This window comes from Galeopterus variegatus, unplaced genomic scaffold, assembly GCF_000696425.1.
Source record: "Galeopterus variegatus unplaced genomic scaffold, G_variegatus-3.0.2 Scaffold7363, whole genome shotgun sequence".
In the NCBI taxonomy this organism is placed as follows: domain Eukaryota; kingdom Metazoa; phylum Chordata; class Mammalia; order Dermoptera; family Cynocephalidae; genus Galeopterus; species Galeopterus variegatus.
The window spans coordinates 49,012-64,457 of NW_007733474.1; the positions used below are offsets into that span (position 1 = coordinate 49,012).

The 15,446-nt window shown below is 46.5% G+C and overlaps 1 protein-coding gene across 1 annotated transcript in view; it reads left to right on the forward strand.

The window, feature by feature from the left end:
• Nucleotides 1–66: 66 nt before the first annotated feature.
• The window catches only part of EHD3 (EH-domain containing 3), a 31,344-nt gene continuing 15,964 nt past the window's right edge, over nucleotides 67–15,446 (forward strand). Inside the window, exons 1-2 of the mRNA XM_008591876.1 lie at nucleotides 67–298; nucleotides 12,449–12,625. Coding sequence (XP_008590098.1) covers nucleotides 72–298; nucleotides 12,449–12,625 — 404 coding nt within the window. The 5' untranslated portion in view covers nucleotides 67–71. The remainder of the gene's footprint in view (nucleotides 299–12,448; nucleotides 12,626–15,446) is intronic.

The window sequence follows — 15,446 nt, forward strand, 5'->3', positions numbered from 1 at the left end:
GGCCCTGCGGGGCACCTTCTAGGGAGGAGCCTTCCTCCGGGGCTGCGCGCGGGGGGCGAGCGGCGGCCGCGATGTTCAGCTGGCTGGGTACCGACGACCGCCGGAGGAAGGACCCCGAGGTCTTCCAGACGGTGAGTGAGGGGCTCAAGAAGCTCTACAAGAGCAAGCTGCTGCCCCTGGAAGAGCATTACCGCTTCCACGAGTTTCACTCGCCTGCCCTGGAGGATGCCGATTTCGACAACAAGCCCATGGTCCTGCTGGTGGGCCAGTACTCCACCGGGAAGACCACCTTCATCAGGTGAGCGGCCCAGGGCCCGGGCAGCCCACCCCGCCGCCCGGTGCTTAGACCCTCCAGTGACTCCCAGTGCCCCACTCCTGCCTGGGGGCACACAGGAAGTCTTCAGTTAAAGGGCTCTGAAGAAATCCCTGGGTGCAGGTGTAAAAACGTGTACCCCACAATTTCACTGCTCGTCCCCCTCCCCATCCTACCTGGAGGTACTTACCCCCTTGGCTCAGGCAGTTTGTATGAAGTGTTCAAGTTCAGAGCCATCTCTGTTTTCCCCATTTTATAGATGATGAAACTGAGTCCCAGGAGGCACAAGGGAGAGAGCTCCTGTCTCTGGAGCACCTTATGCTGGTGGGGCTGTCTTACACACTCACTTTTTAGGATGTCTTTCATGGCTGGATGCACTTTCCTTGCCTTTTGTAGGACTAGGCACTCACATGGGAGGCTTACAGCTGCGCTGAGGAATTCTGATGGGAGCAGGCCTGGGAATGGAGGTAGGCAGGGGACCCCTGTAGCCCCGTGCCTGGTTGTGCCACTTGTCCTGCTTTTATCAGTTTCCTTCTCTAAGGCAGAGCTCCAATGTATATCACTTGCATATCACGACAGAATGTATATCACAACAGAAGCAGAGTCAGAAGCAGAATGCTATTTTTCCCTTTTCTCTGGTTTGATCTTAATGGCTCGATAATAATATTTAAGACTTTTAGAGGTGGAAGAGATATTGGCATTGTCTCACGCAGCCCCTTGACTTTGCAGGTGAGATAACGGAGGCATACAGAGGTTAAGTAAATTGTCCAAAGCCATGTAATGGGTGGGCAGCAGACCTGAGATGCAGGTCCTAGACGCATGTGAGGAGATGGTGGGCTAAACGCTGTGACTTTAAGGATGAGTCACCTATTCCCTTGAATTACAGAATCCTTGGGCTGGAGGTATCCTCTCCAAGTCCACTTGCCACCTTACATTCAGAGAGGTCTGCATATTGTCCACCAGAGTGATGAGAATCCATCGTATCTTTAGAGAACAGGCTTCTCTTTAGTCCTCAATCCACACAACCTCCAAGGCCAGACCATTTTCCTTGGCCTCTTTTACAGCCACTCCAAACTGTTGAGAGTGCCTGTGTCCCTCTGTGTTGAGAGTCAGGCTCCCACAGTGTGGGAATGGGGTTCAGTAGCCCCCAAACTCTCATCTCCTGCAGAGGGTTTGAAAGCAGGTGTCTTGTTGTTTCCATTTATTGGCTACTTGAGCATCTGCAACATGCAAAACCCTGTGCTTTGTTTGGTGAGGAGAGCAGAAAAGTAAACAGTCTGGTTACTAATTTTCTAGGTACTAATTTTCTCTAACCCTAAACGTATAACACAAGCCTTCTGGAGTAGGACGTGCACCATCATAACGTGTCATGTCTGAACAGAACGCCAGATCGAGTTTGTCCTTGTGGAGTGGACAGCTCTGGGCTCAGCAGCTTTGAGAGGCCAAGTGATTTCTGAAGAAGTTCAGGACGTGGCAGTGATGGGCCTGTTGGCTCTTCTGTATTTTATATTGTTAGAACTGCAGGAGCCCTTAGAGATTAATCTAATTTATTGCTTCTCAACTTTTAATAAAGTCAGCACCTTCTTTGAAGTCTGATGAAAAATGTGGACTTGTCTTTAGAAAAATTCACATCTCTACCAAATTTACATCAAATGTTGGGTGTCCAAGAGGCCATCCTTGGACTTCAGGGTGAGAACCCTTGATCTAATGAATCCACACCCCTTGTTTTATTAAGCATCCCTTGCCCTTGCTGCTAAAGGCACATCCGAGCTGTCTGGTTCTGTAGGTTTCCTTTGTGATTTCTGTCCTCTTCCTGGCCCGGTTTGTGACTCCTGGGAAGCACGGGTTATTTGTAGACTCTTCCTGCCCTGCCACAGCCTTCCCTGACTCTGAACATACCTTGATAATTTTTAGTGCATCGTTTAGAGCTTCTCCTTCCTGGAGCTCGAGCACTTACAAGGCAATATCTGTACCTTGGCCTCGCCAGGGCCTTGGCATTGCCAGGGCCTTGCCCAGTGTCTCAGCTGTGGGAGGGTCCCCTCCCAGTAGACATTTGCAGAATGGGAGGGAAATGGGGAAAGGTGAGTGTCCCTGGGGCAGGATCCCCAAGCAGCAGACAGGCTTAAGTGCCTTTTGTCTGAGACACTCTCCTGGCTTTATGTGAGTCATCGCTGGCTGTTAACTGGGTCTAAGAAAGTAGCAGAGTCAAGTTGCCACAGATTATTTCTTATATGAGGGAGACAGGAAGGCTGGGAGAGGCAGATCCCTCTTCTTTCTTATCCTTTGAGTACAAGAGTGCTCCCTCCCCAATTGTGTCAGTAACTGAATTTAGCTCATGCATCAAAAGCTTTCTCCTCTTGAGGGAGAGTCACCCAGCCAGATAGGAAGGGTTGTAGCACAGGAAACCTGCCAAAACCAAATTACGTTTTTTTCTTCCTTCTCATTAAATTCAATAAACAGTTATTTTTATTGCAAAATGCAGAAAAGAATAGATTTGAAGAAGACAAAAAATTCACCCGTTACTCCATGACTCATGTGGAAACCATTTTAAGTTATGTGTGTGTACAAGTGTATGTGTATATACCTTTCCAGTATTTTTAGCTATTTTCTAACACAGTTGAAGTCATACCATATATATAGTTTTATGTGCTGGTTTGTTTGTTTTTCTTATAGCATGAGCATTACCTATGTAATTAAAAAATTTTTTTTCTTATAGCATGAACATTACCCATATAATTAAAATATCTTTGTAAGCATGATTTTTAACAGCTCCCTGTATGTATATGCAATTGTTCATTTAAGCACTCTACTTCTTTTAGGTTGATTCTACCTTTTGCTATTGCAGAATCACTCTGGATATCTCTGTGCATAATATTTTTCCATATATTGGACTGTTTTCTCAGGGATTCCCAGAAGTGGAATTACTAGGCCAAAGGTTTTGTGGAGTATCATGTTTTTAAAAATTCTTTTTTACTTTTTGATTTTTGTATTAAGAGCCATATTTCGCAGTTGCTTTCCAAGAGGGTAGGTTGGCACAACATCCTTTCCGCAAAGCAAATAAGGCCCCCTGGGGTAGGCAACTGTGCCTGCGCCTAGATCTCAGGATCCCTTCCCTGTCCGCCCTCTCTTGCCTCGGTTCTCATCTCCAATCAGAGGCCTGGGACCTCTCCCTCAGAAACAAAGACTTGTCTCTTTGTTCCCCAGTTCTTGGCTTTTTGCCTCCTGAGTGTCCATCCACTTTCAGTTATATGTGCCTGCCACGGGGTCTATTTCTTGTCTCAGGAAGAACACACAGAAAAGGACATTCTTCTAATAACTAATTAATGTGCTACAATCTCTGCCTGAAATAACTTCCTTGGCCTAAAGCCCAGCAACCCAGGGTAATAAAATAAACAATAAATTGGCCTGGCAGCTGCTCTCTCCAACACAGACTGCCTCTTTGGAGTACAGTAGCTCTGTGTCCCTCTGGCCCTGGCAGTCTTTCCTCCTGCCTCTACTATTTTTCTCCCTTCACTCTTTTTCTTGCTGGCATCCCTTGAATCCCCCTCCCTGGGACCTTCGGCCCCCTGGTCACTCCTCCTTGCTGCCCACATTCTGAGGCTCCTCTGTTCTGTGGCTAGTGGAGGTGAGTAGCTGAGGGAGGCCTGAGTATTGCATGGGCTATGAGGGTGGCCTCACTGGATGAGGCAGAGCTGAAGCAGAGGCCCTGGAGGATTGGCTGTGGGCTGGGGCTGCAGAGCTCAGCTGACCTAGTATGCACAGGAGGTCTGGGCTGGTCCCAACGGTTGCCTGAACCTTCTCTAGTGGGACTTGGACTCTGAGGTATGAGCACATGGTAGGGATGCTGGGCAGGGAGTGCTCCACTGTGAGAGCTACTCAGATGGCCCTTTCAACTTCCCCCACTTATTCAGGGGACTCTCTGTGTCCACTTGGTATTTGCCTGTGGCTGTACCATCTCTCATCACCACCCTGGCATCCCCACTCAGGCCTCCCCCTGGTCTTTGCAGCATTGCCACCCTGGGAAAGATGGTTCTCTGGAAAGCCAAAGGGTGAGGGGAAGAGGGTCACCATTCCAGGTAGACCCAGTGACCTCTGCAAAGTCTATCCTGCCAGCCACAACACTTCGGTCCCTGTCTAGCCTCTGAGATCAGTGGATGTCCTTTTTCTGTCAGGGCTCTGATCTGCTGGGTCTCTAAGTGGGGCTGGGTGAAAATTCACCTGCTTTATACAAGGCCTGGGTGTTAATTGAGGGAACAGAAGGCCCTAGGCCAGAGGAACTGCGTCCCCCTGACTCAGCTCCAGCTTAGGGTCTGCCTTGGAAGTCAGCTATGTGGAGGTTATCAGGAAAAGCATTTACTGGAAAGAGAAAGACCTTTGGAGAAAAGTCTCCATTCCCATTCCCCTGACAGTGGGACAAAGGCCATGGAACAAGCCTAGGCCAGCAGAATCCAGGCTCCACCACTTCCTAAGAGACCTGGTTAGGAAGGTCTAACCGAGATCAGACCACCTAACCCTTCTGACCCTGTTTCCTTATCTGTAAGATGTGAATAGTAGCAACTACCTCATAGGGTTACTCTCAGGATTAGGAGGGGGACAGACCAATTTAGCACCATGGTGCTCCAGGCACCATGCTTGGGGCTCTTTCTGGCTTGATTTTGTAACATGAGACTTAGGGTCTGACCTCAGGAGGGTAGCAGGAAGCCCTTCTCCAGCACTGCAATAGCCGGGGTGAAGGGGAGGGGGATCTTGCCTCTGCTGATCTCTGAGGGCTGGAGGAGATGTGTGATGCTGAGCCCTGAGCAGGCTGGTCAGTTGCTGGGTGAGGTCAGGCAAGGGGAGGCTAGCGGGAGGCTGCACAGTCTGGCCACTAGGTTCTCCTTCGCACTGGAATCCCTTCCTCCCAGGGCTGAGGGTGCTGCTGCAGGGGATGGAGCTGACTCAGACCTCAGCTTGGTCATCAAGAGTCTCCCACCTGCTGCCTCACTTTGTGTCTGTGGGTGCATTACAGTCTCCCTAAATTTCTGGGAGGCCTACAGGATGGGTATTATTATATTGACCCCATTTTAAAGCTGAAGGTTAGGGACTGACTTTCCCAAGATACAGATATGTAACATGAATACCCATAACACAAGGCAGAAAGTGACAGGTGCTTTTAGAGTGTGCCTAAAAGACATGCAAATTAAGAGCTATGAGATTTGGAGGGAAGAGAGCAAGTACATGCAGTGTGGGGGTAAGGTGGGAATGAATCAGTGTAAGTTTCACGCAGGAGGCATTTGAGCTAGATTTGGAGACCAGGTGGGAATATGCTGAGTGCTTACCAAGGCCTTCATTTTCTCTGTTGCCTGTGCTGGTGTGGGCAAACGTCTGGGGTAGCCCCTGCTTTTTCACAGCTCTTGTATGTAATCTCAGAAAGTTCACTTTCTAATGGAGATAGTTAGAAACATAGAATTATCCCCATTTTATAAACCAGGGAGACCAAGGCTATTAGTCTGTTGGGTGACTTGTCCAAGGCCATATTGGCAATGGAATAACAACCCATAAGGGCGTTTTCTTCAACTGAGCTGAAGCAACTACCCAGCCAGTGCCTCCAGCAGCAGTGTTCATGGCCTCAACCCTCTCTGTTCCCCTCCTCAGGGAGCAGCAGCCCGAGGGGTCCCAGCAGCAGCCCTGAATCTGGGCCCCACTGTTGCAGCAGTGGGTACTTTGGAGGCAAACTGGGTTAAGATTCCTGTCTCCACACCTTACCCTGGATGCTTAGGTCACCAGTAAAGCAGCCCACATGCTTAGATTGCCAGTCAAACAGGTCACCAAAAGAAAAAAAAAAAAAAAAAAGGAAAATGTTATGAAATAACTTAAGAAAAATATGAAGAAAAAAGTAAAATAAATTTCAGAGACAGAAGTAGATTAGAGGTTACCAGAAACAGGGGAGGGGTGGAGTAGGGGGGTAGGAACATGAGAAGTTATTGCTTAATGGGAACAGAGTTTGTTTAGCATGATGAAAAATTTTGGAAATAGACAGAGGTAGTGGTCACACAGCATTGTGAATGTAATTAATTTCACACAATTGTATGTTTTAAGATGCTTAAAATGGAAATTTTTATGTTCTATATATTTTACCACAATCAAAAAAAGAAAAATACAAAGAAAAGTAGTGCTCATGGGAAAAATCAGAATTACATTGGATTTCCCTACACCTATTCCACGGTTTAGCATTTATTTATTTTGCATTGGATGGCGAGAGAGGGGGATGTACCAACAGTTTTCCAGCTCTTAGGACCTCTAAATATTTTAACTTGGCCCTGAACTTGGGCAACCTCAACATACTCAACTGCAAAACTGAAATGCTGCTGCCATCCCAAAGAGCTTGTAGGACTAAGCAGACTATTACAGGTAAAGGTCCCAGAAAAGCGCCTACCACACAGCGGGCCCACAGCTCGTCCAGTCCTTCCTTACTCTGGTGTGTCTCCAACTGATTGATTCCTACCCAGTCTTGAATTAACTTTTCTTTTTTTGCACTGCTGTGGGAATGTTTTCACCCGGCAACAGAAGCCATCTGTATCGCTTCCCATGAAGTAGCAGTGCATGAGATTCCTCAGTAGATGTTCCTTTCTGGACATAGTGGTGGCTTTGTTATAGGGGCACCCAGTGCTGCAAGCCATACCCAAATGTCCTTGAGAATTTACCCAGCCCCAGGTTCTCTGCTTGGCCTGGCTGTGCTCCCTGAACTTGCTGATGGCCTCGATTAGACTCTGTGTTTCTCCAGACCCCTGTGTGGTCAGCAAGTTTGGGGTCACAGGGGTTTAGTAGCTCAGCAGGCCCAGCGCAGGCCCCTTGCTGGGCCGCCTCAGGCTGCGGCACCGAAACTTCCCAGGAAGCCACCCTGTTTGTCTGGGAAGCGTCGCTCTTTGTTCATCTGCTGAGTACACCCTGTCTCTCTCAGGGATGGAATCTGAGATGCCTGTGTAAGGAAAATACTTCATCACTGCTGTTTGACCCTGTTCTTTCCGGGCGTTTTCGAGGCTGCCTCAGAATGGTCCTTTCCACCCCTCTCAATTTCAACTGTCCCTAGAGTCTTTGATGGTTCCCCCCACACACATACACACACACACACACACACACACACACGTACACTCTCAACCCACACTTGCCATGCCCCCTGTGGGGCCCTATTTAGGGCTTCTCATCCAAGCACTCACTGGGTCAGGTGCTCGGCAAGCAAGTATGGATGGGGTCTCCCAAATCACAGTGCTGAGTCTCATGAGAGGTTGCTTCCCAGGGGAATCTGGCCCTGCTGTTTCATTTTTTAAAAAAATAATTAATGTTTTTAATTGATACATAATAATTGTATATATTTATGGGGTCCATGTGATGTTTTGTTAACGTGTATGCAATCTGTAATGATCACATCAGGGTAATTGGGATATCTGCCACTCCAACAATTATTATTTCTTTATGTTAGGAACATTCCAAATTTTCGCTTCCAGCTATTGTTCTGGAATATACAATAAATTTTTCTTAGCTGTAGTCACCCCGCTGTGCTATCCAACACTAGAACTTATTCCTTTTATCTAACTGTATTTTTGTCAACCTCTCCCTATTTTCCTGCCACCTGCCACCCTCCCCAGCCTCTGGTAATCAATATTCTACTCTCTACTTCTATGAGATCAACTTTTCTAGCTCCCGTGTAATGAGAGAGAACATGAAATATTTGTCTTTCTGTGCCTGGCTTATTTCACTTAACATCATGTTCTCCAGACTTATCCCTGTTGCTGCAAATGACAGAATTTTATTGTTTCTTATGGCTGCATAAAATTCCATTGTGTATGTATTCCACATTTTCTTTATTTATTCATCTGTTGATGGACACTCAGGTTGATTCCATATCTTGACTATTGTCAATAATTCTGCAATAAATATTGAGATGCAAATATCTCTTTGACATACTGATTTCCTTTCTTTTGGATATATACCCAGTAATGGGATTGCTGGAGCATATGGTATTTTTAGTTTTAGTTTTTTGAGAAACCTCCATACTGTTTTCCATAATGACTGTACTAATTTACATTCCCACCAACAGTGTATAAGAGTTCCCTTTCCTCTGCATCCTTGCCAACATTTTTATTTTCTATCTTTTTGATAATAGACATTATAACCGGAGTGAGGTGATATCTCATTGTGGTTTTGATTTGCATTTCCTTGGTGATTAATGATGCTGAGTATTTTTTCATATATTTGTTTGCCATTTGTAAGTCTTTTTTAAGAAATGTCTGTTCAAATCCTCTGGCCCAACTGTTTCTAAATCCCAAAAGTGCCCTTTTAGAGCCTGGAGGTCTGGGGCCTGCTCTGCTCACCTGGTAGCAACAGCTTTTGCATGCCACACCCCAGTCATTGAGGTGGAGCTGTGAACTCAAGGGCTGATGTTTAAGGAGATGAGTACATTCCTGGATTTGTGGGCCCCAAAGCCACACCTTCTCCCCAAGGACTGGCCCTGGCCAACCTCCTGCCAAACTGTTTTCCTTTGTGGTCTTCTTATCCCACTCATTGTTCTAGTTCTGTTTGGGGCTCAGCCCTTCTGGCCTGTCCCCAGATGTGGCTGTATTTCCTGGCCAATGGGAGACATGGGGCAGGAACAGAGACAGTGAGTGTAGGGGTTAGGAGCATCAATCCTCAAATCCAAGTGCCAGGTTCAAATCCTACCTTTGCTGTTTACTGTTTGCATAACCTGGGGCAAGTGGTCTAACCTGTCTTCTCCCCTTTCACATGGGATGATAATCTAAATGCCAGGTACTGGTTAGATGTTGCTCTGTAACTAATTTAATCTTCAGTATATCCCATGAGGTGGGCTTTTTTATTAGACCTGTTTGATGATGAGGGTCATGGTGTTCACATCAGAGCAGATGTGGAAATGAAATGAGATAATCCATGGAAAGTTCAGAACAACGCCTGGGACATCACAGGTGCCCACTAGATCTGAACTATTATCCCCCATGTTTTAAGGGGAGGTCATTAAGTACTTTCTGAAGGGTGTATTCCTCATGGTTAGAGAGTGGCCCTGGGCCACCGAGATTGCCAGCCTCTCCCAGGAGACCCTGAAGGGGAAGGTGCTCTGAGAAAGCAGGAAGTGATTTATTCTCATCCCAACCCCAGTGCCAGCTTGCAAAATGATCCTCTAACTGGAGGAAATCCTGCCTTCACACCTGATTGTTGGGCTGGGATCCTGGAAGGGATGAGGGGCTTCCCAAGGCAGCCTAAACCCTTCCCGTGCCTTGTGTGCCAGGGGTGGCCTCCCAGGCAGCAGTGCTCTGGGCTCTGAGCAGATCAACAGCTTCCTCCATGGCTGCCACAGACCTTCTGTAGGCTTCTTGGGGAGGGAGCCCATAGCAACCCAAATTAAACCACCATGGAGCTGCGGAGCAAATTAACAGCTCAGATGCTTTCCCAGGGCACATGTGGGATATCAGTGAACCTCAGCAAGCCTCCCTGGTCACCACCCCGTTGTGCAGAGCAGGACTGCTGCTGTGGCTCACCCTGGGGAGGCACAGATGGGAGGGAGTTCCTGGAGACATGGGCTCTGGTCACGGCTCTGCCCTGACTGCCCATGGGGCCTAGACCAGCTCGCTCTCAGCAGTGGTTTCCTCAGGGTAGAAGACAGTCGAAGAGCAAAGGATTCGGTGTCAGACTGATATAGGATTGGGTTCCAGCCCAGCTACTAGCTGTTTAAGTTTGAGAAAGCCATGTAACCCTTCTGAGCCTCAGTTTCCTCAGACCTGTGGGGTGCTGTGAAGACTGAAGGAGATATGCTGTCGTCGTGCGTGGCTTCATGTCTGTACCTGGAAATGCTATTGAATGTCAGTGGTTATCATCAGGAAAATGAAAGCTTGGTCTAGAGCAGGTTCTCAACCTTGGCTGCACATTAGAATGAACTGGGCAGCTCTAAAGACTAGCGGTTGCCAGGTCCCACCCTGACCCGAGGGGTCAGAACCACTAATGCTCCACAGGTGGCTCCTATGGGCAACCAGAGCTGAGGACTGCAGATCAGGATATGTCCAGGTTTTACTTCCCAACCTAACAGCCTCTGACTTGGCGTCTCTTCTCCTCAGGGCTCCTCATTTCTTCCCTCTGAGCATGAATATGGACCCAGGAGGTTTTAATCAGGCGGGAGGTTTTCAGCACTCATGGAGGCTCACCCCATGGGTCTGGGTTTTTTAGGCAGCATCGCTTAGCCCCTGTCCATCATGCTCTTGGAAGATTCCCCTGGGGCTCTCCTCTGGCCAGTCCCCAGCCAAGGCAGTTGTGTGCTCCTTCATTCAGTCTGGCCTCATGCTGTTTGAGCTCAAAGCTGTTCTGAGCTCCTAATGGCCTTGGTTGTCCACAGAGGCTGTTCTCTTCATTTTCTGGCTACCATGTGCCCTTGCTCTTGGCCTTTAAAGGGGGCCGTGGAGAGGGGCAGATGACCTTGGGCTCCCACTGCCCAGGCCTGGAGAAGAGCAAAGAGAGGCACCTGCTGCTTTGGGCAACAGCCATTCCCCCTGCCCTCTCTGGGGTGCCCATCATCAAGGGGCGGGGTGTGGGTGTGAGTGACCACACATGGGGCACCATCCAGAAATGGATCCCTTGTGTAGTGGATCAGGGAACATAGACTTTTAGAACAGAAGGTACACTAGAAAGTGTATTGTCCAGTCTCCTAAATGGAATAGACAATGAGATCCAGAGAGGGGAAGGAGACTGCCTGAGTTCCCACAGTGAGCGACTGGGACCAGGTCTTGGACCTCCCGCCCCTTCCTGGACCACACTAAGGGGCAGGAAGAGGACATGCTGAAAACCATCCCATAAAAATAAATGAACCCTCTTCTTTACCTTTCTGATTGAAATAATGTGTAAATTCTCCTTCCACCAATTTCCTTCCATCTAGGCAATGGAAATTGTTAAAGTTATATGTAAAATTTTCATTGAAAGTGGCTTGTAGTAATCTATATAATGGAATTCTATATTGTCATTAAGAGGAATAAAGTAGATCTGTGCTGCTATCTCCCAAGCATAAAAAGAAATGTGTGTGTTGATATTGCCCACGTAATTATCACAGGATCTGTAAATTTCTGCTGATGCACAGCACGGCTTCCTTTGTGGTTACAGAGTGTGCACACGTTGGGGGCAGGGTGTGTGTGGGGGAGTGTTGGTGCACTAGGAAAGCATCAGCAAATAAAAGGTAACTTTTTGACACCTCTCTAGGTAGAACAGGTAAAAGATTTAACACCTGTTTTTTTAAAAGTACAATTAAAATCTCCATCCAGGAATCCCACCATATACTATTACATTTGTAATGAAATTGCCTAATACCCAAGAACAAAAGGGGAAGAACTGATTTATTAAATATCTGTTTTGTGCCAGCTACTATACAAAGCATTTTTGAATACAGTCTCTTCCCTGAAAGTTTGAATTAAATGGATAGTGATAGGAAAGAAAGAGAGAGGAAGAGAAAAAGAAAGAAAGGCATGCAATACTACTTCTGTGCGTAAAAAATAAGATTATATATATATGTAATATGCATGAACACATAATACATAGCACATGTGTGCATGGAACATTTCTAGAAAAACACAGGATACAAAGTACAGATACTAGAGAGAGGGACCAAAAGTCTAGAATGGGATGAAGATCCACCTTTCATAGTGTACCCTTTACACCGTTTTTATGTTGTATCTTGTATGACCTGTTATATATTGAATAACTAACCAGATAAATAATGAAAAGCCAGCAGAGTCTATGGATGGTCTATTTCTAACTACGCCTTTGTGCAGGTACTTCAGGAGGTTACCTTCAGCTAGGAAGTCTGCAGTACTCTATGTAGGAATCAGTTTCAATCTGTGCTTTATTTCTGAGCCCAAACCTTGCTTTCTACCCCCAACTGATTCAGGGAGGGAAATGATATGGACTGAAAACTGATACGTTATTTTAAGTTTGGCTGAAATTCCACCTCCTTGGCAGAGTTCTTTGGATTTGTGGTCTGGCCCTGAGATCGCACTGCTCTGCACCTGCCCCTCTGCTCTGACTTGCATATTGCCTGCCTTATACTAGACATGCAGTGCTGACCTATGGGCAGAATCCCTGCATTATGCCTGTGCTCCCTTCTGCCAGGTACCTGCTGGAACAGGATTTCCCAGGCATGAGGATTGGGCCTGAGCCAACTACGGACTCCTTCATTGCGGTGATGCAGGGAGACATGGAGGGGATCATCCCCGGGAATGCACTGGTGGTGGATCCTAAGAAACCCTTCCGGAAACTCAACGCCTTTGGCAACGCCTTCTTAAACAGGTGAGTGTGGAGGAGGGGACACAGTGCCTCCGGTGTTCTCTTCACTTCTTCCTGGAGTATGGGAAGTGAAAGGACAGCAGCAGGGTCCTGGGAGGTGTGGTGTCTTTTCCATACCTAGAGTCTCTCATTGTCCCTTGCTCACGGGGAACGTAACTGAGTCAGTCGCCATTGTGGAAGGTGGGAGCTGCAAATGCTGGGCTGATTCTGCCTGACCAAGGAGTAGGGAAGGGTACAATGATGACTTAGTCACATTCCCCTACGCTGCACTTCTCCCTAATAAAAGCTAACAGGGATCCTCCATAGAGTTCCCAGTATTTGCCTGTACCATGGCTGGGACTTGCATCTAACTGGAAGGAGGCAGAAGAAGATTCTTTCCTTTTCCTGGACATTGTTTTTACTTGGTGGAAAGAGCCCTGGACCTAAGGGGGAAGCCCTGGGTTTGAGCACTGACTCTCCTACTAAACTGTGTAACCTTGGACAGGTCACTTCCCCTTTTCTGGGTCAAGTTCAGGCCTGCAGATACCAAAGTCGTCCTGACAGCCCAAGTGGAGGAAGCTCTAGGAAATGCTTGGCAATCGAGTCTGGGCCTTCATGTTGTGATTCTGCTTAACTAGAATGCAGGTGACTCCCTGATTGTACTTGTCACACATATAAATCCAATTTTACATGTGCATTGCACTTAATAATTTTAAAACTACTTTTTCTAATTGGAGGGATTTAGAGTACGGTTTAAAAATGTGGGTTTTGACTTCAGATAGACCTAAGTTCAAATCCTGCCTAGGACTGTGGATCTTCAACAAGTTACCAAACTTCTTTGTATCTAACTTTCCTGTCAATAAAATAGAATAATAGTAATATCTTCTTTCAAGGAGTTGAAATAAAAATAAGTGAGATAATGGACAGGAAGTACTTAGCGTCTGGCACACAGTAACCAAACAAGAAGTGTTAGGTTATCATAGTATTATTATCACATATTTTTCCCTTGATTCCCTGATTATTCAGTGATAGTAATGGGCACCCGCTGTTGCCGTTTTTCACTTGAGGAAGTTGAGGATCACTGCCCAGGGGATTCTCAACATCTCTTATCCTGAGTAATATTTTTTATGAAACTATGAATTTGTCTCTGACTTTTCTTGTAGTGGCATGGAGTCAATAACACTCCAAGACAGGGACGGGGAGGGGACCGTGTGAATAAATTATGGAATTGCAAGTGGGCAGGTGTGCTCCCAAAGCAGTGATGCAGAAAAGCTCACACGGAAGTCAGGAAATTGGCCTGGCAGGTAGCAAAGCCTCAGGAGTTTGGCCTGGCATATGCAGGGAACGAAACTGTGAACTCAGTATGAAAAGAATAAGGTAGTAGTGGTGTTAGGTGCATTGGGACAAGTGTCCTGGAGTCCAGGAGTGTCTCTAATACCTGGAGCTGAGGGAAGAGGACCCAGGCGCCCAAGATGTTGAAATGCAGAAACAGATGGGGGCAGGGATAAGCCTAGCAAGAAAAATGAGTCAGAGGTAGATGGAGGCAGGGACATCTGAGGGAGGGGGTGGCCAATTGAAATTTGGACCTGTTGAGTTTGTTGTGACTTTGAGTCAGCTGAGGAGCATCCTCCTGTCTGAAGGTAGAGATGAGGAACCCGATCTCAGGTGAGAGGAGAGAAAACCTGGGGTATACAAGAGGTAATTGGGATCACTGGAAGAGAGGAGTACAGGTTTAGTGGGTAACCCCATTTTGGGATAATTGTGCTTGTAATGATAATAGTATATTGTATTATATGTAATAGCATATAGCTTATTATGATAACGGAATTTATGCAATTGCAATTATTTGCTCAGTGCGTTCCTGAGAGCCTTTCTGTCATTAATCAAACCCAGCAAGTCTTGCTAACTCCATTGTTAAACGTACTGAAGCCAGTAGGTGTATGGGAGGTGGGGCTGAGGGTGGTTTACTCTGGGTAAAGACACTTAACCTCTTTGAATATTATTATTGTCATCTATAAAATGATAAAATGCAAATTGCAAATTCTCTGTGCCCTAATCTCTTCCTGCAAATGTTGTAGAAAGAAAATCTGAGAAAGAAAGAAAAAATATATAATGTGGTTACCTGTAATTGTTTACAGTTCTATTTAGGGGTGAAATTGAGGGGAAAGAAAGATGGAGGGAAGAAGGGAGCCCTTTCTATTTCATTTTATGCCTTGCTAGACCTTTTTTTTTTTCTTCCAACTGCATTTCTTTTACAAAAAATAATTTATAAAGAATATTATATGAAGGTGTTATGGAAAAAATAACATGCACATATGAGTGTACTTCAAAAAGTTCGTGGAAAAATAAAATTGAAAGATAATATGAATTTTTTTTATGAACTTTTTAAAGCACCCTCGAATAAAGTGACAGCATTAAGAGGTCTGGAATCTCTCTTTGAGTCCATGATTTCAATAAATAAGATGTGTAGCCCGATGAAGCTGGCTTGGCCGAGGCCCTGTATTTCCAGAGTGTCCTGTTTGGTGTCTGGCCTGGACAGGCAGACATGTGGCCATGGTAAGGGCTGTTTCCCTTGTCTTCTTGCCAGGTGCCTTGCATCTGGGGATAGAATTCATGTTTTATTTCAACAGGCGCTGGGCCCGGTCAGCCTTGGCTCAGCTCTGTGGGCGGACGTCAGGCTCAGGCGTGCAGAGAGCCAGTGACTACACAGGCAGGAGGAGCAGCAGGGCTGTTGAGGCCTGTGTGGAAAAGTGGGCATTTGACAGGGGCATTAAATGATGAGTGAAATGACACCAAAGTGTTTTTTTTTTTTTAAATGGGCATTCCAGGCAGAGAAAACTGGGGA